This window comes from Myodes glareolus, chromosome 11 (genome assembly GCF_982192425.1).
Source record: "Myodes glareolus chromosome 11, mMyoGla1.1, whole genome shotgun sequence".
NCBI classification, from domain to species: Eukaryota; Metazoa; Chordata; class Mammalia; order Rodentia; family Cricetidae; genus Myodes; species Myodes glareolus.
In genome coordinates this window covers 59,316,684-59,344,454 of record NC_142036.1, presented here as the reverse complement: position 1 = coordinate 59,344,454, position 27,771 = coordinate 59,316,684, and the positions used below count along the sequence as shown (strand labels likewise).

General features: G+C 35.1%; 1 protein-coding gene across 2 annotated transcripts in view; it reads right to left on the bottom strand.

The window, feature by feature from the left end:
- Mdga2 (MAM domain containing glycosylphosphatidylinositol anchor 2) overlaps positions 1–27,771 on the bottom strand; it is a 762,902-nt gene that overhangs the window by 40,479 nt on the left and 694,652 nt on the right. For both annotated transcript variants that reach the window (XR_015004446.2, XM_048415642.3), the window contains exons 11-12: positions 3,838–4,015; positions 2,592–2,612 (exon numbers count right to left, since the gene is read on the bottom strand). Coding sequence is in view for 1 of the 2 variants with exons in the window: in XM_048415642.3 (XP_048271599.1) it covers positions 2,592–2,612; positions 3,838–4,015 (199 nt within the window). In the remaining variant the exon portion in view is untranslated. The remainder of the gene's footprint in view (positions 1–2,591; positions 2,613–3,837; positions 4,016–27,771) is intronic.

Here is a 27,771-nt window from a genome sequence, read left to right as displayed (position 1 = left end):
ACCAACTAAAACCCAGTCCCAGGAGAATCAACGCTGTCTTCCATCTATTGAGGGCACTGACATACATGGTACACATATACATCTAGGCAAAGCACTCATACATATCAAATAAATACAATTGTTAAAAAAAAGACTTGGTGAGAATGCTTTTTAAAAATTAAGTAACATGATTTTTTTGTTGTTGTCGTTGCTTTGTTTTTCAAGACATGATTTCTCTGTGTAGCCCTGGTCATCCTAGAACTTGTTGCATAGTTGAGGATAGCCTCAAACTCAGAAATCTTTCTGCCTGTACCTCCAGAATGCTGGCATTAAAGGTATAGTAAAGTGATTTTTTTTTACAGTAAAAAATAATTTTATGATTATTCTATCACTTTAAATTAGATAATTACACATACATGCAAAGAAGATGGCTCATATAAAGTTTATTCAATAAAGAATAATCAAAAGATAATGCATATTAACTAAGATACATAAATAGCAAAAGCCAGTGTAATATTCAATTTTAAATGATCTCACAAATATGAAAAAAATGTCTTGGAATTTATCAAAGTCAGACACGTAAGACTGACTACTTTTTAAATTTTTGTTAAATTTCTGATTATAGCAAGAAAATCTGAATTTAAAGACTGTGGTGTTCTGAATAAAAATGGTCACCATAGCTTGATATGTTTGAATGTTCCATCCTTAGTTTGTGGAACTGTTTGAGGAGGATTAGAAGGTGTGGCCTTGTTGGAGAAGGTTTGTCACTAGGGGTGGGCTTTTAGGTTTCAAATGCCCAGTTGTTGTGTTGTGATCCTCCACTTCATGCTTGTAGATCAGATGTCAGCTCTCAGCTACTGCACCTGCCTGCCACTATGCTACTTGCCACGATAGTTATAGACTCTATGACCCTCTGGAACCATGAATATAAATTAAATATTTTCTTTTATCAGTTGTCCTGGTCATGGTGTCTCTTCCCAGCAATAGAAATGTAACTAAGACAAAGACACACAAAGATGTTTCAAATATTCTACATTATAGGATCTCTAACATTTTACATTAATTTTCCAAATCTATTCCAATATGGTGAATAAATAACTTAACAAATTAGAACTAAGAAGCTGGGAACTCTTTGGCCTACATGTATCAACCTATTTTATTTTTTTGCAGTCCCTTAAAACCTGAAAAAAAAATGTAGCCTTACATTAAAAAAAAAAAAAAACAAGAGTTCTCAAGTACTGATACTGAGATTAGGAAATGTATAGTTCATAGGAAATCCTCTTTTTACTTCAAATGGTTTACAAAGACAGAGATATGTGATGGCTAATTGTCATGGGCTCCATGGTCTAGAATCACCTAGGAAACACATCTTGGTATATTCTTTAGGATTTTTAGACAGAGGTTTAATGGAAGAAGGCAAATCCACCCTGAATCTGGGTACTACCACCTCATGGGCTGGGATCAGTGAATGAAAAAAAAAATGGGGGAGAACTTGAAAGGAACTAGCATTCATGTATTTGTTTCTTGACTTCAGATCCCAGAGTCACACCTTCCTTCCATGACAGATGGTATCCATATTTATGACATGAAAAAACAAGAGTCCTTCTCCACTCAAGTTGCTTCTACTAGGTAATGAATATGGGATGGTTTTATGTGTGGCACTAATTTTCAGGTATATGAACACTATTCCTCATCATGTACATATAAAATGTAACGTAAAGCAAAAATTCAGAATTCAAAATCAAACCAAGATCAAATAATCAGAAAATTTAATTTACATAATTTTAGTAATTTGAGGCCAGGTATGTTGGTGAATGCTTGAAATACCTGTACTTAGGTGGTACTGAGGACATTGCAATGATGAGTCTATGTCCTAGTCTACCCTAGACTATACAGTGAAACACGGCTTTTAACAAACGCAATGCTAAAGTAAAATAATATCATGTATAAGAAAAAACTTAAATACAGGATTAAATAATCAAGGGTTTGGTTGGTGGCTCTTGGAGTAAACACTTTACAGTTTAAGCATGGTGACCTAAATTAAAACCCAGGTTACCATGGTAAAAGTAGAGAATTGATTCTGTAAAGTTGTCCTCTGACCTCCACAGATGCAAATTGGAACACATGTGCCCTGCCACAAACACTGTACACATACATTATGCCCACACATGCACTAGCAATGATAATTATTACTATAACAAATGGCTTTAATAAGTCATTTTAATATTTATGGGGAAAAGACAGCAAATCAAGAATCAAATCAAAGAAGACCACAAAATGAAATACACAAAAGACGTCAGAGAGAAACTAAAGAGAATGCCATAGTTATAGAACAGTGAATGCTAGCCAGTTTGGGGAAATGACTCCATATTTCCTAACTTAGTTAAATGTATAACCATCTATGACCAGTTCAAATTATTTGTTTATATCCTCTGGTAAAACTATATCCCGTGAACTTTGAAGTGCAGTCACAATGCCAATTATACTGCTTTGAAATCATTGTTTTATACCAAGTAAGAACAGTTTTTACCTAATCTTTGTATATTTATATGTAATCCAATTCTTCACTATGTAATATAATGTGATTTTCCAAGTGAAAATAATATACTTACTCAAGTGAGGATTTACAGGTGCTGGAAGAAAAGCCAGAAAAAGCAGAGCAGAGGAGGGGGGAGAAATAGAAAAATTTTAATAAGGCTTGAATGTCGTTTGTAAACAAAATTCTAATAAGTCTACTCAGAATTCTATGATTTTCTTCCAATCCTAATGATGGCAGTGGATAATTGCATCTGATCCATTTTGTTCTATGGGATATAGAATATTTTACATTGAGCTTATATTAAGGACTTCAAAGTACCACAAATTCAGTGTTAAAGAGCTTAGGGGAGTCAAACAATTTAAAAGGAATGACATTGTTCAACTTTTATACCTTAACCAGTGCTAAACAAACCCAGAAGTCAAACAGAAGTCATGAGTAAAATAATCTATGACCCAGATGAATTAAGAATGGAAGCAATTATTCAAGAGATTATATTTATATTTTTGTTACAACCACATTTACTAAAAATAATGACATATAAAATTAATGAAATTATCAAATCATGTTATATGTCTGAAATAAATCAACACCATCACCAGTGGGATTTGATAAATTAACACATACCCACACACACACAAACAGAAATTTTTTAACATAGATTTAACATATCTTAAGTGACAGGACACATTTTTACTGTTTGTGCACAAAGCAAACCTTTGTTTGAGAAAAACAATTATGCTTTCCATAAAAATGCTCTACAATTTCTCTTGAAGGGAGAAATAAAGATATCAAGTTTTACTAACAAGTAACAAAAATATTTCTACTCTACCATGTAAAAGGAATGCGTCTATGATCAAGAGTTATCACTGAGAGCAAACTCTGCTCTTGAGTCTCTTGCTGTTTCTTCCCAGAAATATAGTGGCTGGTAATATCCTTTGTGGGACTTCTGCTTTATCATTTCCCTAGCGTCTGGCTAGCCACCAAGTTAAACTTACAAATTCCTAAAAAAGCAATACATACAAACATGTAGAATAAGCCTGTTCAACCTTACACAAGAACATGTAGACGTGTGGTTCCTAATCTGTGTGTTGGTACCTCTTCAGGGGGTCAAATAACCTTTCCACAGGGATTGTGTAAGACCACCTGCATATCATATATTATACTATGATTCATAACAGCAGCAATAACACAGTTATGAAGTAGCAAAAAATAATTTTAAGATTGTAGGTCATCACAACATATGGAAGTATATTAAAATAAATCTTTCATATCATTTCATACACAAATAAATACTTGCAATATAAAAAAAGCCTACTTACCAGTATATTTGATTACACGAATTGTTGAATCTCCTTCACCAAATTTAGTGAGAGGAGTTAGTCGGACTTCATAGGCCTCTGGTTTAATCAGTTCAGTCAAGTTATATGTAATCAGTTCTCCCTTTTGAATATTCCCATTTATTTTAATCTCCTGTTCCCACCAACGCTGCTGACCAGCCTAAAATCAAAATGATTGTATAATAATGTTTCTAGCATCTAATTTAAAGTTACTTGCTTTGTTCGAAGAAAGTGAAAAGCAGTTTGGAAGTTTAGTTAATTTCATTTTAGACGTTTATCAAACATATTATATTTTATACATTATTATTATATATGTATGTTTTATACATATATTTTATAATGTCTTTTTCAGATGTTTCTTGATAGCTGAAAATTGTCAGAGATTAGTTAAATGGATTCATCTTTCAATGGATCATTTTATACTGAGAGTTGGAACATTCAAACAAAGACCATCATTTAATGCTTGAAGAAAGATCTTTGTAAATTCATTTAACATAAATTATTGATAGTATATGAGATTCTTAAACACATATACTGAATACCTAATAGTTTTCAGGGTGAATTGTAGGTATAAGAGTTCTAACACAGAGATGAGTATTGTCTTAGCTCTTGGAGTTCATTGAAAACAGAGATATAATGAATACTGAAATAAAGCTCACTATAAAGATTTCCAAAAGTCACGCATGCACTTAAAAAATTAAAATAACAGAGTGATCCAGTAAATGCCATTGGAAAGGACCCATTTCCAAATAATCAGAGGGTGACTCCATAAGAATGTTGTTTGGTAGTTAATAAGATAAACGCAGGCACCTGTCATTGGGTTCAGGGGGATGTACATACCAGTGACTTTGAAATAAGTTGTTGCAGTGGAGCAAAATGGATGAAAACACTACTGTAGCAAGCTAAAATAGGAACTAGCATCAAACAGTATTCTACACTGAACACAATGCTTGGATAATTTTATGATTAGTTTTGGGGGGCAATAGGTACTCAACTTGGGGCCTCACACACGACAGCAAGTGTTCTCTGAGGTATGTTCTCCAGCCTAGGCCAGACAATTTTACAGAACAGAAAAATAAATTACCAATAAGCCAATTGGGATCTTAGAAAAAACTCTTTCAAAATTTATGAAAAAAGACCTCTTCTAGTACCATTCCATTAAAATTTTGAAAAATTAAGAATAACCCAGTAGAGTAGTTAAGAAAGAAAGATACTCATTCACGAAACAAATTCATTAGTTTCTGTTTTGCAACTTCACATTTGGTTTGTCCCTCAATAGTCAAGAATTGCTCAATGTTAGCATGTCTGCTAAGGAAAGAAGAATAAGTTTCTTTTACATGGAGAAACACTGACCAAGCTTCCACATTTGCTTATAGTGAACCTATTAATTGGCTAGAAACAATAACTTGATTAATCGTATGAATGAAACTGAACTTAAATCTATAAGATGCTTTATTAATAATGTTCATTTACTGCAGTTGTTTATTTTGGAATTGAAATGAGAAGAGAATATTGAGTCATATTCAGTAGTCACAAACAGAAGCAAGAAAACATTTAGTAATTGAGACTGTAGACTTGTCTGCATTGATATAAAATCACCTGGTCTTTCTCTCAGTCTCTCTATTATCTCGCCTTCTCACATTTCCTCTTATATGTATATTTGATTTTTCCTCATACATATAAATAATATCTATTCTTTATTTCTGATTCATGTGACTGTTATTACTAATATTTTTAATTTTTATTAATTAAATTATTGCATCCTATTCTTTAAAGTTCTTAACAGGTAATTATAGATTTATTTACTTTTGCAAATTGAGCTTTTTTTACCATTTTAACATATTTTGCTGACTTATCTCATTCTCATGGATATTTTTTATTCTTCTAAAATCTAATAACATAGATGATAGACAAATGGCAGGGAATAGGCATAGCTTATTTAAAATATTTTCTGCTACTGCCCATATCTGAAATATATTACATATATTCCTCTTTTTGATAATATATGCCCTTGATATATATTTTAACTATGTGCTGATCATGTGACTTAAAATTCTCCTACTGGGGAATGTTTGCAGATAAAGGCAAAGAAATAGTCTTTTAGAGGCATACCTTTGTTCTGAAATGCTCCTAAGGGCATCTCACCAGGCTAGTCACTGTTTGACTGTGAAACCTTTTGATAGCCCAGATAAAGGTGGAGAAAATTCCTTAGTTTCCACTAGTCTTAGGCTTTTATTTTTGTTTGTCTCAAAATGTTAAGAATCAAAGTTCAGATTTGCCTTGGTGGTGAGCAGCTAAGCGCAACAATTGTTTGAATAAGAATTTAACTTACTAATGTGGATTGTGGATTTACATGTTTCTTCATAGTTTTACGTGGCAATTCTTTCTTTCATCTCTGTACACACATACGCATGGGTTCCTTATATGTACATATATTTGTATATATATTGTATCCATGTACTATATATGTGTGCATATATGTGTATTTACCTATATTCATATAAAAACTGATTTGTTTTCTGAAGGTGGATTAGTCCTGATTATGAAACCTGGCCTCCTATGGTTCTTATACTTCTACTGCTAAACTTCTGAAAATGAAAATGTTTGATATGTGTACTGTTCATGTTTCTCACTAAATTGTCCCAGAACAATAAACAAAATAGTTGAATCAGGAAGAGATTATTTCATATGTAATTCTTGGAGCTGTGTTCAGAAGAGAGTGATAAAAGAATATGCTATTGAAGAGGTATGTTTACAAAATAAAAGCACATACAAGATTGTTATCTAAGTATTACAGAGAGAAGTCAGTCTCAGAAAGCTTAACTACTTAACTTTAAAAGACAAAATTGGATGTCTACTATGAGATTGAATTTCCTAGAACCATCGGGGAAACTACACCCATGAGATCTCATCATAATGACTGCCTAAACAAGACCCAAATAACGATGACACCAATGAGTGTGTTAACATGGAAGAGAACTCTCACAGTTCCTATCATTGACAAAGAACTCCAGACAACGAAGTTCTGGAACTGGGAGAAATAGTCTTTCCTAGAGAATAGGACATCAATTAGATATACACTACCAGTGACAATTCTGATCAGTTTGTTTTACATACTTAGAAGTATATAAATGTATATTATATATACACACACATTACAATAATTAATACAAGCAGGCCAGACGCCACGAATCAGAAGAAGATAAAAGGTAGAGGTACATCGAAGGAGTTGGAGAAAGAAAAAGAAAAAAGAAAGTTATTTAGTTATATTTAAATATAATAAATACATAGGACTAAAAATGATAAACTAGAGGAGATAAATATGACTGTTTAAAACAGAAACTTAAAATCAATCAATATACAGAGATAGAATGTCAGTGGAGTACTCAGCCACAAAAAGGATATCTATATGTCCTACCCCTTCTCAAGGCTCTGAGACTATTGCAGATAAGGGACAAAAGATTGTAAAGCCATAGATCTGGGAGCACCACAGCAAACAGTGTCTTCTGGGAATGACAACACCCCTGAACTCATGAACTCAAATGGGCTCTGTGGCTGCCTGCCCAAGAGCCCATGATCCCAATCAAATTCCAAAATGATTTGTAGAGGTGTTTCAGATCCCCACCACTTACAGAGGAACTATGGACATTCGATAGCTCTAGGGAAGGAGAGTGTTTCTTAAAGGCTCTAGCGCCTGATAAGTCAATGCCTCACCCATTAATATATGGTCAACACAAACTGTGCCCCATAGGTTAATTCAAAAAAAGACTAGAAGCTGGGAGGAGTTGGAGGGAGGGGTGAATTTGGAAAGAGTTAGGAGTCGGAGAAGTAGGGGTGAACAAGATCAAAATGCATTGTATGAAACTCAAAAAATAATAAAATCACATAATTTGAAAGTCTGCTTTCCTTAGAATTCTAGATTACATAGGGTTGTATAAGCCTGAGCTTTGAACAACATGAATATAATAAAATTCTTATAAGTAAACAAGAAACAGAATTCAGTGGCAAAATGACTCAGATAATAGGTATTTCACAGATGAAGAAACTCCAATAACTAATTAATTAGGGAAAGCTAAGTCCTCACAAAAAATCAATGAAATAGAAATTAAATCCCCATTATTTCACATAATCAGATAGACTAAAATATTAAAAAATGAAACAGTATTAAAGTTTGGTGTAGCAATAAAACAATGAGAAACTTTAAGCATGTCAGAACCTATGTGTAAGAAATGGGAGTGAGTGTAACTCCACCTCCCTAACAAATCAGACTGCAAAGGTGCTGTGAATTCTCCGAGGACTCTGGTAATGCTGACTCCGGATTTATGACACAGTAGACAGCTATGATAAGCTTTCTGATAGCCTTGGTTTCCCTTAGTTCCATAACTCCTGGGTAACAAATCACCATTTGATGGCATATATGCTTTGGTATGTCTGAAGGACCCTGAGTTGTAAGAACATTATGTCATATAACAGACAACAACCAAACCTGCCCAACATATTTATATCTTTATTATACTGGACATCAAATCTTCCCTGCACTCCAGAAAGGGAAATTATTCTCTAAGGAAGTTTGCTGTGCAAATGAACTTTAAAAAATGTGGCTATAAAAAAATGATGCGGTGTGTCTGTCCGCACAAGACTTGCAGAAACACATGTCTGTAACCATCTGGCCTGCAAGCATATAGCCCTGCTGGATATGCAAACTCTTCCAAGTTTGTATGGCATTAAAAAATGTTACAGCTTTAACAGGTGAATTTTTATACTCAGTGACAGGAATATTCACAACATAGGAAACAGAAAATGGCATAAGCATAAAAAAATAAAGTATAAAATAAAATCAATGGTTATTCCTAAAATATCTCTGGGGGCCAATTTTTCTTCAAAATAACTTAATGTAAATAGCAATTCTTATGTCTTTAAATATTAAGTTTTATATGTAGGAGCTGAAGGCAAAGGTGTAATTATTTCAAAAGGAAAATAAAATCAACTTAACTCTTTCAGATAAATGTATAAAGGCAAATAGGACAGTAGCTGAATCAAGATACGGTCTTCTGGACATGTAAGCTTAGTACAATCCCCATTCATCGCACAACCAGAGGAAGTGCGATACAGCAAAGGCTGTGCTAAAGCATTTCGGTTGGTGTGGCTATGGGGATGTTGTTATAAATTCTGAAGTCTCTAACCTCACCTGTGAATTTAAAAAGCAATGACCTCGGATCCAAGCCTTTCCTTTGAAGCTGTCATGAAAGTATACCATTCAATCGTTGAAAGCATAAGCAATTAATTTTTTGTATTGCATATCAGCTAGCTGTGCAAGTTATACAAATGGAAAGTGGAAAGTATTGTTTTCACAAACTTATGAATGCACAGTTACACCCACTTATTGAGACTGAAACCAAGGAGCAGTTGAAAATAATAGAGCCACACCATAAAAACAGAAAAAGCTTCAATTCGTCCCTCCTGTGTGCGAGAAAGTTAAGGGTTAAAATTTTTTATGTTGATTTCAAAATCCATTTCCCTTTGCCTAATAGATTTGTTCCTTCCATATAGCTTAGAGCTAGCTAATGCCCCGAAATCCTCACAATGTGGGTTTTTTTAAATTAAAAACTGTGGCTTGTGGTTTTATTTATTTTTAAAATTTAAACCACATGGGATTATTAAATAGCTATTGCTGAAAAGGTCTCAGGAGGAAAAAAAATGTTAGAGTCTTCCTTTAATTTTCAAAGGATAGAAATTAGATATTTCAGGCAAATTAAGCAAAAATCTGCAACAGACTTAAAATTGAAAGCAGGAAATAAAATCATGCTGCCATCTTTTCCTCATTCCATCTGGATGGCAAACACCTAAAAGCACTCTTCGGAAGTCCACTGAAAAGAACTGGAAGAGAGAGAACTAAAAGGGAATAGAGGTACTTTAACTGAATACAGGGCACATCCACACCATCGTTCCTCTTGTTTTAATGTGACTAGCTGAGAGAAAGACCAACACTGCCTTCCATGGGAACTACTATCTGCATTCACCAGTCATTCTGCAAGGGATTATAATAGCTGGCTTTAAAAATATGGACACTGCAGAGTCTAATCCATACAGTCATATGCTTATCCACAGAATAATACACCTTTACGATGAGATTTCAGGCTGTAAATCATTTCCTTTACTTTTCTGTAGCAAGCATGTGCTGATGGTACAGTTAGTGATATCATTATGACGTTTCCATCCATCCATGTGCTTTGATTATATTAATCCATCTTGTCACTTTTTCTATCCATCCTATTACCCCCATGCCTCTTCCCTTGTATATCCAGAGTGTCTCCACTTTCAATTTCATACCCCCATTCAGTTTCTACTTCTAAGAGAAAAGATGCAACATCTGTTTTCATGAAACTGACTTATTTCACTGAACACAAGGATCTTGAGTTGTATCCATTTTTTTTTTGAAAATTAAAAAATTCATTCATCACAGCTAAAAAATCTACTGTGCCTGTGTGCCTTAAGTTTTATACTCCCAAGTGTAAGGCGGATGGCACGGATTTCAGATGCGCCATTGTTTCAGCTACATATTGTAGAGGAAGTGGTTTTGCAGGAACTGTGCTAAGAGTTACTTCCCATAAACGCTGGAAAAGTTCTATATCAATCTTTGCTCATACTCGCATCTAAGTTACTGCTGACAGGACCTTCTCCAGGAAATGCATAAGGGTTTATTCATTTTTGGTGGTCACATCTCTTGGAAACTTGACCTTTATTTCTGTATTAGAGGAAAGTAGCATCCTGTGGAGGCCAACTTCATCTTGATAGACAGATTCACACCTGGTTTGTCAAAAGAAAGCACCAAAATTTGCTGATTAAAGTTTCTGCCATCTCCTGGGGTGTGACGGCTGCATGTACTAATGCTCATAGCATTTCCATTGTCATAAATTTACCAGGTCATGGCCAGGTCGATGTTATCGATGACTTTCATTGGGAATCAGACTGCAAGAATAAAAATACAGCTTGGAAAGCTTTCAGGATCCATATTTATGTCAGAATTGAAAGGTGTAATACTGCTGTATTATACATAAATCATTTTAGCAGTCACAAACTAGGAAGTGATGTCAGCACTCTGTATGCTTCAACACCTAACTAAAATCTTCCAGTATTTGAAAAAGGAATGTACAGAGACCCACATTGGAACACTGGACTTAACTCCCTAGGTCCAAACGAGAAGCATAAGGAAAGAGAATGTGAGCAAAGAAGGCAAGACCAGAGGGAACCTTCTTCTGACGATGGATGGCGATACAGACGGAGATCCATATTGGAGCCCCCGACTGAGCCCCCCCATGGTCCAAATGAGGAGCAGAAGGAGGAAGAACATGAAAAAGGAAATCAGGATCGTGAGGGGTGCGATCACCCACTGATACAAGGGGACTGATCTAATGAGAGTTCACCAAGGCCAGTTGGACTGGGACTGAACAAGCACGTGATCCAACCAGATTCTCTGAATGTGGCCGGATTCTCTGAATGTGGCTGGCCTGGAATCTTTCTGAAAAGCCATCGACAATGACACTGGGACTTGTTTCCTCTACATATACTGGATTTCTGGGATCCAATCTGTTTGGATACTCACCTTCCTGGACCTGGAGGGAAGGGGGAGGAACTTGAACTTTCCACAGGGCAGAAAGCCCTGACAGCTTTTAGGGATGGAGAGGGAGGAGGAGGGGGAGTGGGGGGAGTGGGAGGGTGTTGGGAGGAGGGGCAGAAATGGAAACTTTTATAATTTAATAAACTTTGAAAAAAATCAAAAAAAAGAAAAAGGAATGTAAGGTAGGAAGGAAGGAAGAAAGAAAGAAAGAAAGAAAGAATGTAAGGAAGGAAAGAAGGAAAGGAGGGAAAGAAGGAAGGAGGGGGTAAATAGATTAATGAAAAGGAGAACTACACAGCTTTCAATCTAGATTAAAACTGGATGCAACACAGTTAAAAGTGTAGCGCTAGGGCAAACAAAAGTAGAGCACACCTTTGAAGAACAAAGACTTTGAAACCCTGAACAAAGCCAGAACTTCTATAACAGCAAAAACCTAATCGAAAGGCTAGAAACACAGCTACCTCTTAACATTCTCAGATATTCTCCTCCATACTTTACATTAGTTCACAGTCCCAAGATGATATCTTAAGGATGAGAAAAGCTGCTCAGAATAATGTAAGCACGGCCAATATCTATTGATTGAATTTTATGAAGTAAGGTGTATCCTATATATATCTCAATGCTAATTTAACATAAAACAATGTAAGCAGTTTATCTTTAAATTGTATTTATAGTATATTTAACACATTTTATTAAAGTTTATAGATTATTGTATCTCCATATAAAATTTTCTGAGTAACTGAAATAATAAAATTGTGCAGAAAAATAAAAGATGTCTTAGAAGATATAAAGGTTATGTTATACTCAAACAAATTTGGTTCAAAATCTTCCTATCTCTTTGTGCCATTCTCTTGGTATCCTTGTAATGTTTGAACTATAATTGCTAGTATCTGTTTTAGGAAATATTTGAGGTGATTTCTTTTCAAAATTAATATACAAGTACATTTAGCTTATTAATATATCTTGTTTCACATACTAGGTTATAATTTTAGTGATGAATTATAATGGTGATTTAACTAAGTATATGGAATAACAGTTCGAATGCATGCACATGCAATTATCTCCGCTCTATGGAGGAGGCAGGACTATAAAGATTAGGCGCTGCAGACCAATCCGAACTGCAAACTAAAATGGGTCACAACCACCAACCAACAGTAAAATCTTGGTTTTAAGCATAGTATGTAGAAGATGCCCATCACAGCTCAGCAACAGTACACGAGAACATCACCGAGCAGCCGCGTCTCATTTTGGGGCCACTCTCTGTTCTCGAGCAGAATCCAGAGAGTTTCAGGCAGCACACTACAAGCTCAGGAAACTAGGAAACTTCAAAATTTCATTGTTGCAGTGTGACTAATAATTTTACATCATGAAAAATTTAAAAAAAAAATGAAGGCAGATCGTCATAAACCTGTTTGTAAATGTGATTAAATTTCTAGGGACAAATGTGACATCTGATCTGTTATTTGCACAATTAAGAACTTAACCAATATTCCTCAATATTCCTCTCTTTCACTCATCTATTTAAGGATGGTGATCTATGCTATAGTTCATCTTTCACAACTTAGGGATCTGCAGTTTGGAATGATAGTTGAGAATTCTGCACGTAAGCAATTCCATTAAGAAATGAAAAATAACAGCCATTAACATTTTTTTGACGCTTTGCTAGGACCAGTTTACTGAAGATGTTAAGCTTTAATTAATTTAATTTCTTTCTGGAAGTGTACTTTGGTTGCTATCATGATTATTATTTCATCAGCCGAGGAAACTGACACACCAATATTACCTAATTCAACACGACACCCTTCATTTGAATCCTTGATCTCCATATCCAATCACTGCAGATGTATCTCTTTTACAGGTTTTCTTGACCAAGAGAAACACACCCCTATGATTATTATAGTGAGTGTGTGGATGATAAACTAAGATTAAAAATCCAACTTCAGGAGGTCACGCACTACAAAATATTCTAGATTTTGTGATATTGGGCAGCTGAAGAAAGTCAGTACCTGCTTTGAAATTTTTTTAAGTACACCAGTGAGTATGTGATCTGGCTGTGTCCAGTTCGTGCTCACAGCTCAGACATAACCCACTAAATGACGGTGAATTTCACACTGCCTTAGGAAAAAAGTTGTGAGTAGCTGGCATACCCCTCCACCAGGTATTTATGACGTCCGTTTGTTAAAACAAAATAACTGCAAGCAAGAGTCCATGCTTAACAGTAAAAATTAGCATTCTCAATAGATTCTGAAAAATTACAGTGGAAGAAAACTTGTTTCCTATCTAGCTAAGAAAGAGCACAGGTTCTGTTATTTTCTTAATGTCATTGCCTCCCTAAACTGGAGCCGTTCATCCACTTCAACCTGGGAGAGCTGTTGACCTAATGTGACACAGCTATTCATTTAAGAAATGCATAGTTTCATGTTTTTGTTTCAATTGTTTCAAGGTTTAAGTTTGGATTAACTTGCTATCTCTCTGATATATTATGGACTATAGCCACTTAATTTAATTATTTTGTGAATAACAAGGTATTTTTCTTTCCAACTGTAAGATGAACACCGTGTTAAGTCCTAGGATAGCGCTTATGGCTGTAGTTTCACCCTGAAAATACTGCCTGTGGCTTCCATCTTCACAGGCTGTACCATAGACAGACGTTCAAATGAGTCTTACATATTTTTTCAAATTGCTGTGGTGATTACCAATCTCCAGAATTATTTATAATGTTGGTCAATATTATAGAATATCCACTGTGTATTAAATAAATTATTCAACTTCATTTAGGAGATATATCTACAAATGTACAAGCATTATCTCCTAAGTCTAACTAGACTGACTCAGATTGATAGTAATGAATGAATAACCACTTTAAATCAATATGGCATTCATAGGGAGAGATTTCATGTTAGTACCTTTTTATAAAGTAGAGCAAACATACTTTTATGTAAATTTAAATATGGTGCTATATAATATTGTATTCAATAAGTAACATGATAACAGCTGAAAAGTATTGACTTAGTGTAGAAAAAAATTAAAAAGAGTGACTATACAAGTGTTGAAATAGAGATTAACATCGCTTTCTGAATTTTAGATTAAAAATATCAGCAGTATTCTCTGGCTTAGAAAAATTACTAAACAATGTGGATTGATAACATTTATAATCAATCCACAACCATCTAACTTAGTTTTACATGATGAAGAATGCTGTGAAACCATCATGAGGTATCTTTGTTCATAATGTGTCTTGAACCAGGAAGTAAATAGAGAACACACAGAATATGGAAGACTCACGTAAAATACACATGGTCATGATGCCGCAGGGCGATCGGTGATGAAAAGTCCCCAGACTATCTTAATACAAAATATACAGCTTTAATAAACAGAAGTAAGACTTACACCAGCTTACACCAGAATCCAAACGATCCGTCCGGACGCAGGAGCCAGGCGAGAGAGAGCTAGCGGAAGTGCACTCGTCAGGTTTATAGGTAAGCTTTAGCCTAAGGACGACACGTGCCCCACGAACAGAATGTGGTTGGCTGAACTCCCCTATCATGGTCACATTTTAAAACACTGTTAAGTTTCATGAACTTTTCCAAGAGCCATAGAAAATTTAGAACTTAAAAAGTATTAGAAATATAAAATCATAAATTTGCTAGATTTTTATGATTAAGGAGAGTCAATAACTGCTTAGTGGGTTTGCATTTACAAGTCAATGTGGTTTATCTATTCTCGGTCTTCATGTTCTTTAAAGAGAAAACATATATGGATGGAGATGCTGGGCGGTGGTTTTGAAAGTGGAGAACTCATAAACAGCTAAGAATGGGTTCATACACTTGGAGAAATTTTTAATTTTATCCTTAATTATGGCTTGTAGCTCTCAATGCAACAGGTAACTTCAAACATCAGAAGTCATGGACACAACACAACAACATAAGTTAAAAAAACAAACAAAAGCAGAAACACCACCTGTGTCTGTTCGATGCTCCCATGAGGCAGCATGTTGGTCATAAGCTGCAGCTGTCAAAACTGGTTTTGCAAAGTAGAAATTCACATCAGTTTCATAGACACTTCTGTTATTTTGCTCTTTTCAATATTATACACTCATATGCATCTGTCTACATTGCAAAATATTTTTCTAGATTTTTTTTAATTTGGGTTACACTTTGCTAAAATTGTCTTCCATTTAAAAACTAGAAGAAAAATGCTAATTTAAGAAACATCAAACTAAAAATAGGACAATGTTGCACTTAACCGTTGCCAAGCAATACAATATAACGGACCACCAAGAAGTCTTCTTGGCATACACAAACATCTATTTCTTCCTTGTGTACAGGCTGTCCAAGTCAACTGGTGAAAACCTGGCAGAATCTGGCTCATTTCTAGTCGTGACTGGACTCATGGTTAGTTCCTTGTCCATCATTATCTTGGTCCATTAAGTAACTCACAACATATTTTTCCCCTTATTGGGCTCAGATGGTGTGTTGAGGTGAGCAGGATTCTACATGGCCTCCTAATGTCTAGGCTGAGAAATGGCAGTTGTCATTTCTCTACAAAGAGCAATTCTCATGAGAATGTCCAACCTGCGTGGGTCTGAGATATGTTACAATATTGGGTAAGGTTTCAAGAGAAATAAATCTAAGATGAACAAAAGTATATTTCATGATTCTCAAAAAGTTTGAGACGATCACAGTTTTTCACTGTAAAATTTTATTATTAAATAAAAATTATCAAAATATGTAAGTTATTTAAACTTACACACATATTGTAATTCATTGTATATTTTGGTTCATGTATGTGTGTAAAATGTGTTGGGTAGTAACCTCAGATCAGGAGGAATTGAGTACACTGGGCAGTAGCCCCTACCGATAAAAATAGCTTAATTCCTAGTATGATCCACTCCACCCACAGAAACATATGCCCAGCTATCAGAAACAACACACCCTGTTCCCAGGCAAACCATAGAAAGTAGTTATAATTTAGTTGTTGCTCTCTCTCCCCTTTCTCTCAACCGCCTTCCCTCCCCCATCTGTCCATCTGTCCTTCTCTCTCTCTCTCTCCTTTTCTCACTGTGTGTGTGTGTGTGTGTGTGTGTGTGTGTGTGTGTGTGTGTGCATGTACCACAACCCATCTAAGAACACTCAACCTTCAACCCACAAAAGGACTGGGATGCCTCACTGTTCCAATAAAGCAGTGTCAGGTTGTTGAAATTGATTGTGTCTGCTTTTCTGTCTCATTTTTTTACATCACGTATGTATGGGTGCATGCATATGTGTATGTTTGGGTGCATGCAGAGGCCAGATGTTGTGCTCTACAACTTTTGCCTCTTTCTTTGAGATAGCATCACTGACTGAACCTGGAGGCAGGCTGCCATCCAACAACCTCAGCGGTTCTGTTTCTGCATCCGGATCTCCACAGTGGTCTGGGCATCAGCATGCAGGCCTTTTACATGGGTGCTGGAGGTCTGAACTCAGGATACTTGCACAGCAAGCTCTTTTAGCTGCTGAGCCATCTCTCCAGCCTTGTATTTCATAATCCCTTTATACAATCCCAAATAAAAGCAAAAACATTAATGTATTAAAAATTTGAAAAATGATCATCTACTTTCCATTAAAATCCACCCACCTGTTACTGAGCCATACACAGATGCAGCAACTCCTTCTCATAATATGAGATTAATTCCAAATTTTTACAAAAGATAATTGTTAAAAACATTTCTTAGGCTTTCATTGGTGACTATTGAAATAGTAAGATTACATCAAGTTTAATTTAAATACATGCAACAAATGAGTCTCTAAATGGTACCAAATAAGTTGATATTTGATACAACCAAAGATATAGACATATGAGCATTTTTTAGAGAACTCCATACGGTATCCATATTCATTTTTACATGAAATTCTTATCTATATTATTATTCTTTACTAGCATAACTTATTCATCTTTATTAAATATATAATCTAAAATTGCTCCCTAGTTAAAACTCTCTACATCCAAATATCATTTCTTAAATGGTTTTTGTGTTCGACTTGGGTCTTATGTAAGCAATTTACTACTGAGCAACATCATCATTTTTAAATTGTATTTTAATTTAATATAGTCCTCATCTCTTTACCCAAATTAAGATAAATTTGCACAACATGTTCCAAACTTCAGTTATCTTAAGAGAAAACACCAATGTCTTAAAAGTAAATATTTGAAAATTTAATGTCTTTGAATATGCTAACTTTTCTAATACAACTTAATATTCAGAGGTTGTAAAAGCAAATTTTTAGTTGCATAGTTTTTAAAGCATGTACAATTACAACTAGAAAGGCAAAGATAAACTCATGATGGTAATTTCCAAAACATAGGTCAGAATTCTTAATATATGCAACTTGTATAATTAGTAAGAAAAATCATAGAATTTTAAATAGTTGTAGCTAATTAAGGTAAACAGTTTAAACAAGAAAGGTATAAGTGCATTCAGAAAGAGGTTTATATGATTTGGGAAAATTTAAAGTGGTTAACAAAGATGAAACCATTAAGGGACTTTCAAGAGATAAAATTTTCAGTACTCACTGATAAAATGGATATTAGTAATGAATTACAGGGAGGCTCTTTGCAGTCTGAGCAGTTGGATCCACAATGCCCCTTCATTTCAGTGGGTAGTGCAATGGAGAATCAAGCATCAAACTCAGCAGGGTAAGACTTAGAACTATCTGATTTGAGAGGCCTCAAAAATAAATGTTTCTCAAATGGGGAGATAGCACTCAGCTTTAAGAATTTTATCCATCCACAAATTTTAAGTGTTTAATAAATGCACACTAATGACCATCCCATATATGTGATGACTCCTTTAAAAAATAAAACTAAAGGAAAATAGAGACAGAAAAAGAGGTTAAATGCAAGTAATTGAAAGCAAGACCATGTGACTGGAAGGGGAAAAACACTTGAGGAAAATATGGTTTATCAAGGTCAGACAACTAATTAAGAACAAAAGGTGTCAATAATTCTAATTAAGCAGATGGAATCAATGAAAATATCACCAGAGTGTAAGAATTTTAGCTCAGTATAAGCAGGAGGAAGATTTATTTGTACACGATAAATTTCTCAAAAGAAAGAAGAAAATATAACAGGACTTTTTATTCTCTCCAGATCCAACTGCAGAGATATCATAAAAGAAGACTGACAGTTGTTAGAGGAAAATTGCAGCCCCTAATGGAAAAAAGGTCATGTTACAAACAGGAGACACATTAGCAGAGAGTGTTTTGTTTTTCCCATCATTGTATAGATCAGTCATTATTCAGCCTTTTCCTTCGAAGAAACAAATGAACAAAATGACCACATCAGGTAAAAGGTCACAGATGGATAATGACACAGGCAAATTGACAGTCAGAGAGTATCTTCTCCCCTCAAAATATTCAGGTGTAAGGAGCCTTCCCAAAGCTAAAACCTAGGTTTTCTTAGAAGAGTCTGAAGGGAGATGGGCAGGAGTCCAGTCTGTCTGCAGTGCTGGGGGCTGACTGTGTTATAAAATAATTCATCTGTATCATTCAATTTCTCTCTGATCCTTAAGTTGAAGTGGTGGGGAAAAACTACCATTTAAACTTCAGTTTATCTAATGGATAACTGTGGTTCCCCAGATCTTGACAAAACAGAGAAACTTGCAAAAGTTAAATACATTTCAAAGAGCTAAGAAGACTGGTATATTCATACACAAAATGTTACTTACATCTTAATAAAAGAATGCTGACACTTGCTACAACTTGGATGAATTTCAAGGAATTTACACTGGTTACCTAAAGTCAATAATAATTAAAATAAATGATACTAATAGAGATGGAGATAAACTTGGTGGTTTCTCAAAGTTGGGGTGAATGTGGCTATAAGGATGTAATATAAGTCAGCCCATATGTGTCAATACAATAGGGTATCCTGATTGTTCTGCGGTATAGCACTCTATGGGATTTACATTCACATTATCTGTACAAACAAGCACACATACATACCAAATAGAATATATTCCAGCTAGAAAATTCTGGTGGCATGCTGGAACTTGTACTGCTGTCAAAATCTTGGTATTTGTTTGTTTGTTTTGTAACATACCAAGTTTGTTCAAGACGTTACATTGGGGTTGGGGCTGGAGGGCTCCAAAAAACTTCCCTGCATATTTCTATGCAATCTGTTGTGAGTTTATGTTATTTGAAAATAATTTTCACTACTGTAAAAAGACTTTATATCAAAATTTTTGTGAAGAACTAGAAGGTGTGCATCAAGGTAGGAAACGAACACACACATATACACAAACACAAAAATTTAATAAAATGAATGGAAAGAAATTCCATAATCTTCCAGCAAATAGGTTATTTAACTACAAAGAACTGAAAATCAGAACTCATTCTGTAGACCAGACTGGCCTAAAACTGACAGAGATCTGCCTACCTCTGCCTCCCAAGTGCTGGGAATAAAGGCATGCATCCCACTGCATGACTCTCATTTCTTAGGTTCCTCAAATTCTAAGACACACACACAAGTTGTATTAAGACACATTAGAATAGGAATTGCATAGGTTTAGGGCATAAAATTATTTCTAAAACACATATGCAACGAGATAGTAACCTTTAATCACTAATTTGTTGTGTTCATGGACAAACCAAGAAATTAGAGGTATGTAATTTTCTTACCAATTAAATAAGGCTGGCTTTCAAGGCAGTTAGTATACTAAACTGCTGAGTTCTGAAGCAGTGTAGAGTATCTAATTCATAGGAAGGGTGAAATATTAACAGCATGCCATAATCCCCCATTAATGTCCTTCATATTAGTGATGGTGAAGGGACTGTTTGCTGCAATGCATGAAGTTCATTAAACAGAAGTGTGCTAAGACTAGGAACCGCAGAAGTGATTTGTCTGAAAACAGTTTAAAACTGTTCAAAAATTACAGAATGATACAGAAAACAGAGAAATAACTTTTATATATTTATCAATAAAATAAGCTCTTGCTATCTTGTACTTACTCAATATACCTTTTTACTGTTAATAAAATGCAAATGTACAGAACCCTCATTTGATCCTTCATACTTTGCTTTTATATCTTTCTGCCCTCAGGATATGGAGATGTGTGTGTGTGTGTGTGTGTGTGTGTGTGTGTGTGTGTGTGTGTGCATTTTCAGAATGTTCTTTGGAAAAATCCTCTCTCAAATAGAATTTCAGAACTCTTCAACATTTTTTTGATGACATACAGGATTTTTACACTTTGAGGGACAAAGCCTATCTCTTTCCATAACTGGCTTTTTGTGTGTGCTAGGCAGGAGTTTTCTAGAGAGGCAGTGTTTGTTACTTCAGCACTCTCCCAATGTGCGTGCTACAGTAGTGCCATGGAATGTGTTCGAAGACAGCCTACAGCAGCAAATTCTTCTATTTGTCTGTTTTCGCTGTTCATCTATGACCATCATGTTTCATGGTATCCTCTAATAATAGTAAAGAATCCATTTCACGTTTTGGGTAACATGATATAACATTTCATGATGGACAAAATTAGAATTTCTCAAGGTTTACACTAGTTTTCATGACCATAATGTAAGATAATTAGAGAACACACAGACCTAGCTAAATATAGAGCTTAATTACTATATCTCCTTTTTGGCTATATAATGTAATTTTGAACAAATTCCACTGAAAAAGGAGCATGGACTTGTTTTACATACCAAGAAATACACCCCTATAATTATGGTTTTAGCCTCAGGTAGCATTTCTAGATAAAAAAAATGAAAGTTCTGTGATTTGAATTTTCATTATTCTGATATAATACATTTGATGCTTTAAAATTATTTTAGAATCTTAACCAATCTTGCAAATGCAAAGAACATCAATCCGTTTCCCAACAGAGGAAACATTGATCCTTCTTATCTCTTTTAGAGTTACTGTGTCTGACAACTGAGGCTAAAGCTGAGCACATTTTAGCTGATGTATGGACATGCTGCTTTGTTTCTGATACAAGGCATGTTCCACTCCACATTCCCACTCAACATTAAATATCTCAATTTTATCTGTTATCTTCTGTTAGTATGACTTTAAAGAAAGAGATTTTTAAAGTAGAAATTAATATACATATAGAATTTTATCTTGTAAGTCAAATCCAGACCCCACTGAAAGTATTATTTTTAGTCTGTACAAATTATAATTAAGTAGGAGAAGTAACAGTCTCTTGGATTATTACACAGTAAGTGAATTATAGTTAATGTGTATGTCAAAAAAGAAAAGGGGAAAATTTTTAAATGGTAACACAAAAAATGATTAGTACTCTTGTTAGGTAATTACTTTGATTTGATACACTACAATCTATAGATGTATCAAAACATCTTTTTATGTCATATAAATAAATTCAATCAAAAAGTCACCATGTTCAACAAATGGTGCTGGTCAAACTTAGTAGCTACATGTAGAAGAATGCAAATAAATCCTTCTTTCTTACTCTGCACAAAACATAGGTTCAAATGGGTCAGAAACCTCAACATAAAGTCATATACACTGAACATGATGGAAGAGCAAGTCTGTAATGGTCTTGAGTGCACTAGCACAGAAGACAACATTCTGTACACAATACCAATAACATAGGCACTATTAATAATTAGGGCCTCATGAAACTGAGAGGTTTCTGTATGGTAAATGACACTGTCAATAGGGCAAAGCTGCAGCAGACTGGAAAAGATGTATAACAACTCCACATCTGAAACAGGGCTAACGCCTAAAATATATAATGAACTCAAATCTAGATATCAAAAATTTTAACAATCTTTTTAAAACAGAGTACAAATCTAAACAGAATTCTCAGAAGAGGAAAGCCAAATGGCTGAGAAACAAAGAAATGTTCAGCATCTTTAACAATCATGATAATGCAAATCAATACTACTTTGATATTCCATCCTACACCCATCACAAGGGCTAAGATCAATAACACAAGTGACAGACAAGGATGTGGAACAAGGGAAACACTCCTTCATTGCTGGTGAGAGTGCAAACTCGTTCAGCCACTATGGAAATCAATATGGTAGTTCCTTAGGAAGTTGGGAATTGATCTACCTCAAGATCCTTGTATACCCGTCTTGTGCATATACTTAAAGGACACTCCATGCTACCCCAAGGAAATTTGTTTAATCATGTTCCTTGAGGCTTTAGTCATAATATTCAGAAACTGGAAACAAACTATATGGTTCTCAACTAAAGAATAGATAAAAAATGTAGTATATTTATACAATGGAGCATTACTAAGCTACTAAAACAATAACAGCGTAAAATTTTCAGGCAAATGGATGAAATTAGAAAAAAAATCATTCTGAGTGAGATAACCCAGACCCAGAAAGATAAAAATGTTATATAATAACAACATGTTTATAATAACAACTTAAAAGTGATTGTTAGTCATTAAGTTAATGATAACCAAGCTGCAATCAGTAAACTCCAATAGGTTAGGTAAAGCTGAGGGGTCAGGAGTCGGGGAATGCATGGTCTCCCTGGGAGGGGTAAACAGAATAGATTTTACTGGCATACCGGGGGTGGGTGAGGATGAGTTTCAGGGGTCCAGGTACAGGGGAAGATGGGTGTAGATAGATCAGGCGGAGAGACCATTGGAATTGGGGACATTTGGCATTGTATGGAAGCAGTCCACTGGAAACTTTTGGGGATATATGAAGGTGATCCTAATTAGTAACGGGGGATATTCAGACTCAACTGGACAGCTCTTGTCCCCAGGGGAGGCGTTCAGTGGCAAGACTGGGTTGCATTCATTTGAGTTGTTGGATGAGAGGATCACATTGAAATTCTTAAACAACCTAAGATAAAGGATTGCTCTCAGCAAAACCACAGTGAGGCTCCATTGCTGGGACAATATTTGTCCAACTTATTGAACATGGAGAAGTCAAGCGTATAGCTCAATAAAAACTATAAAAATAGAAAAAGAAAAAACTCAAGCTGGTGCCTACCTGGAGCCTCCCCGCAACTCCGCTCAGTTCTAGTCTCTTTGAGGCAAAAAGGTACTCTGGGGAACCCTGAGTGAGAAACTTGGACATGAACCCAACCACAAGGCCTATGATCTACAATCGGACTCTTGTATCTGCTTATGGGACTCTTGATGAAATAATAGCTTTTGTTTCATATTATTAATATTTTATTTTGTCATTTTGGGTTATAGTCTGTTCTTTTCTAATGAGCATTAGAAATGTAGTAGATCCAGAAGGGACGAGAGGAAGGATGGGAGGAACTGGGAGGAAGGGGATGATTATAATTAGAATATATTGTATGAGAAAAGAATCTATTTTCAACTAAGGGAAAAAATGAAAAAAATCAATCATTCCTCAAAAATAAAGAACTAACAATAATGATACAAACTAAAGAGAAAAGATATCATAAACAATGTTGGATAAAATATAATTACTTAACTAATAACATTCGCTTTGATGAGTACAATTTAAAATCTTTGTTTTAAAAATTTAAAATGTTTCATGCACATGTGTCTATGTGTATGCCCACATGTTCATATAAGTGGAGGTGTCTGCAGACATGGGAAGGTCAGAACACAGCATCAGGTGTTTGTCTTCTCATTCCACTTTGTTTGGCACCGGATGTCTTGTTTGTTAGCCTAAATGCTAATCTAGCAGGCCCATCACTTCTCGGGATTCTCCTGACTCACTTTCTATCTTGCCACGGGAGTTCTGGTACTACAGAGGTGCACTATGCATCTGGTTCAATCTATGTACTTGCTAGAAGACGGAAGATTTATAAAAATGGTAAGTGTAAACCCAGCCTACTCCCTGTGGTTGGGAGGCCATGGTGTAATAGAGAACCAAACACTTAACCCTTCAATAACAGGATAGTTCCTAACAGCATTCTAAAACTCATTCCTATATCCACAGGTCAATGTAGTTCTCGCCCCTTGTAGTAATTTGAATGTAAAGGGTCCGCAGAAGTTCATAGGAAAGGCCACTATTAGGAGATGTGTGTGCTCTTGATGGAGGAAGAGTGTCACTGTGGAGGCAGGCTTTGAGGTCTTTTATATCCTCAAGAATTGCCCAATGAGACAGACCACTTCCTGTTGCCAGTGTGTAAAGACGCAGGACTATATATCTTTACAAACACCTTGTTTGCCTATACACCACTGTGTCCAATCATAGTGATAATGAACTGAACCTGTAAAATATAAGCCACCTCAATTAAATTTTTTCATTTATAAGAGTTTTCCATGGTCACAGTGTCTTTTCACAGCAATAGAAACCCTACCTAAGACACCCCTCCCCACAAAAGTTTCATGTAACAGATGGAAAAGTCACAGAAAGTCAGAACGAGGGAAAATGAGACAAGAATCAACTTCAGGGTTCCTGGTTCCAGTTGATAGCTTTACAAAACATCCATAAACCTTAGAGAACATTATGAAAAATGGGAGAAAATATTTTCAGTTCCAGAGTCAAGTTAGGACATCTGCTGTGAGACAGTGTCCTCTATGTGTGACAGAAGTGTTGCCAGGAGGTCTAAACAACATGGTTTTCTAAAAAAGACTAAAAAAAAACCAATTAGTGTGCCAATGTGAGCTAACTATCCAGAGAAGTAAAATTTTCATCTAGACTTTAGAAAGTACGTACAGAAGAGATTTACATTGCACATAGTATATGGCAGGGGGTGAGGATGCAGAGGGTGTAGGTTTCTTGGTTTTATATGTAACAAAGAAAACATCTGCTGATGAAGTTTGATGATTTTTGTCTCCTGTCCCTGAACACATTTTGGAACTGTTTGAGGTCGCTGACTATTCTATGCAAAAGTTACAGTTAAAGTATTTAGGAGTCCTCATCTTTTTAACATCAGGGATTTCACCTTCACTATAACCTCTCTTAGAACCTCACAAATTTCCTATTTTTGCTGGTTTTTCTTTTTGAAAGTTATTCGTAAATTACGAATAGATTTTCACAGAATGCCATATCATCAATATAGATAATATGATAAACAAATCTGGTTTTAATATTCTAGATGTTTTTCCTTACACTTGGACTGACTTGAGACTTATATGTGCAGCCTTGAATTTTAGGTCCTTTAGTTTATTTAGGGTTAATTCGAAGAATAAAATAGCAACAAAACATGGAAAAGTACTGATCACTTTCAGCTAGAACTTACAAGTGCAAGCAAGAAACTATTTTTTCATTCAATGTTATTTAACAACTATAATAAAATAATGAGCATATAGGTACTGGAAATAAAGCTTCTTGACAAAGAGTGCATACTGTGCTTGCAAAGAACCTGAATTCAATTCACATTTCCTGGGCTGGGTGACTCACAATCTGCTTTATTCCTAGGACCTGAAATTAGTCATGTGAACATATCACATACAAAATGCACTCATGCATATAAGTAAGATAACAATAAGATCAATCAGTTTAAAACAGCAACAAAATAATGTACATGTAGGAAACATGAAGCCCAGTCATTGCTGCTTTCTCAATACATGATGAAATAAAGGTCTTTCTTGTACTTAGCTCTATTCATCACATGTTTCTGAAATGATTAGCATTAACATGCTTCTGCAATTGTCCTTCTAGTTATTTTGGTTTACTCTGTACCAAATTGTAGGACTCAGGAAATCACAAATGTGCTTCTTATTTGGTTCAGTCCTTTCCTATACACTCTACAGTATATAATATCTACCTACAAAAGAATCAAAGAACATTGTGGCCATATCAAATTGTTAACAGGGTAACAGGACCATGTGTCATGCTTCATGGTTGTATTGCATGGATCATATGTGAACAAGACATTTGTATAATAACTCATTTACTCAGTCACTCATAAGATCTCTTGATTTCCTTTGAACTTCTTATATGTATCTGTACTATTTGAAATACACAAGACAGCGACAAAATTAAATATCTAGACTAAAATGTAGATTTTACTGAGGTTATATTTGCCACAGAAAATCAAATGATATTAATATAGTTGATCACATATTTTTAGCCAGGAAGACAGAGCTTAAGATCAACTGGGGTTTCTCTGCTCTACTGACTGTAACACCATGGAGCCTAGGCTAGTTACAGAGAGATGAAGAGCATGTTACAGACCCGATCAATATGGAGGACTGTTGGACCAGTGTATGTTTTTACAAGGTCCCTCCAATCACAGCTGATATTGCAAAAAAAAATCTGCATTATGCAGAAAAAAGCTGTTGGCGCAACATGACTTGTAGTTTGAAGAAAAGAGAAAACAAAAATTACAGAGGAGATATATTGAGAAAACAATTAAAATTATTTTGAAGATAGAATTATTCTTTTAAAAATGCTTGCATGGTATGGTTTTAAAAAACGTTTACAGTTATTATTGCAGTACCTTTTAGTGGAAATCCATTTATATTCCAAAACACTTCTCTAATTCAAGAAGCTTCTTATTACATCTAAGGAAGTAGCCCATGAATGTTTTACTGTGTCGATTCCAAAAGCATGGATTTCTGGAAACAATAATTTGTTCTACGACGATTAGGATATAAAGTAAAACAATTTTATGAATATGTGTATATTTTATTTATGTTATATCAAGACATAAAGCTTCCTCCAGATTTTATTCTTAAATTTTATCATCTCACATATCTCTGAATGCATTCCATTAAATGTTTGTCTAATATGCAACTCTAAAATGGTTAATTTTCTTCTTTGAACAAGTTCTTTAAACTATACAGTTTAATATGGAAACACAAGATTGTGTTGAAAGCATTTGCAATCATGTAAGTGTTGAACAGCTGTCTTCATTCTGGCTCAGAATTATTCCTCCTTTATCTCAATCTTCATTCAACCACCAGGTCTTATAGAGTTTGCCCTGGGTATTTCTCCCAGGTCCTCAGTGCTGTCTCCCTGCTATAGAAGACTATATTTCACTCAAGTTTCAAACAAAAAAGAGAATCAAAACACAAAAACTTCCTTCACTCATTGCTTCTATCATATGAATTTGATATCACAACAGCGATCACTTGTCTTGTCTGTGTTTTATCTTCCACTTCCCAAAGTCAAACTATTTCTATTAGAACTCAAATGACCCTCCATGATCTTTGTCCCTCTTTGTCAACCTCATCCTTCCAGTTCTCTCTTTTGGAATATACATGTCAATAAACTCATTTTTTCAAGGGGATGCAATGAATATGAGTACAGCATGTGGACCTTACTCATCTCAGATTGCTAGTTCTCTCATTACTGGTTTTCCCAGATTCTCTAATGTCACCCTCCCATGTCCCTTATATGGACTTATCACCAAACTGATTATAGTACCTATTACTCAGCTTACTGTAGACTTTTTGCTAACCT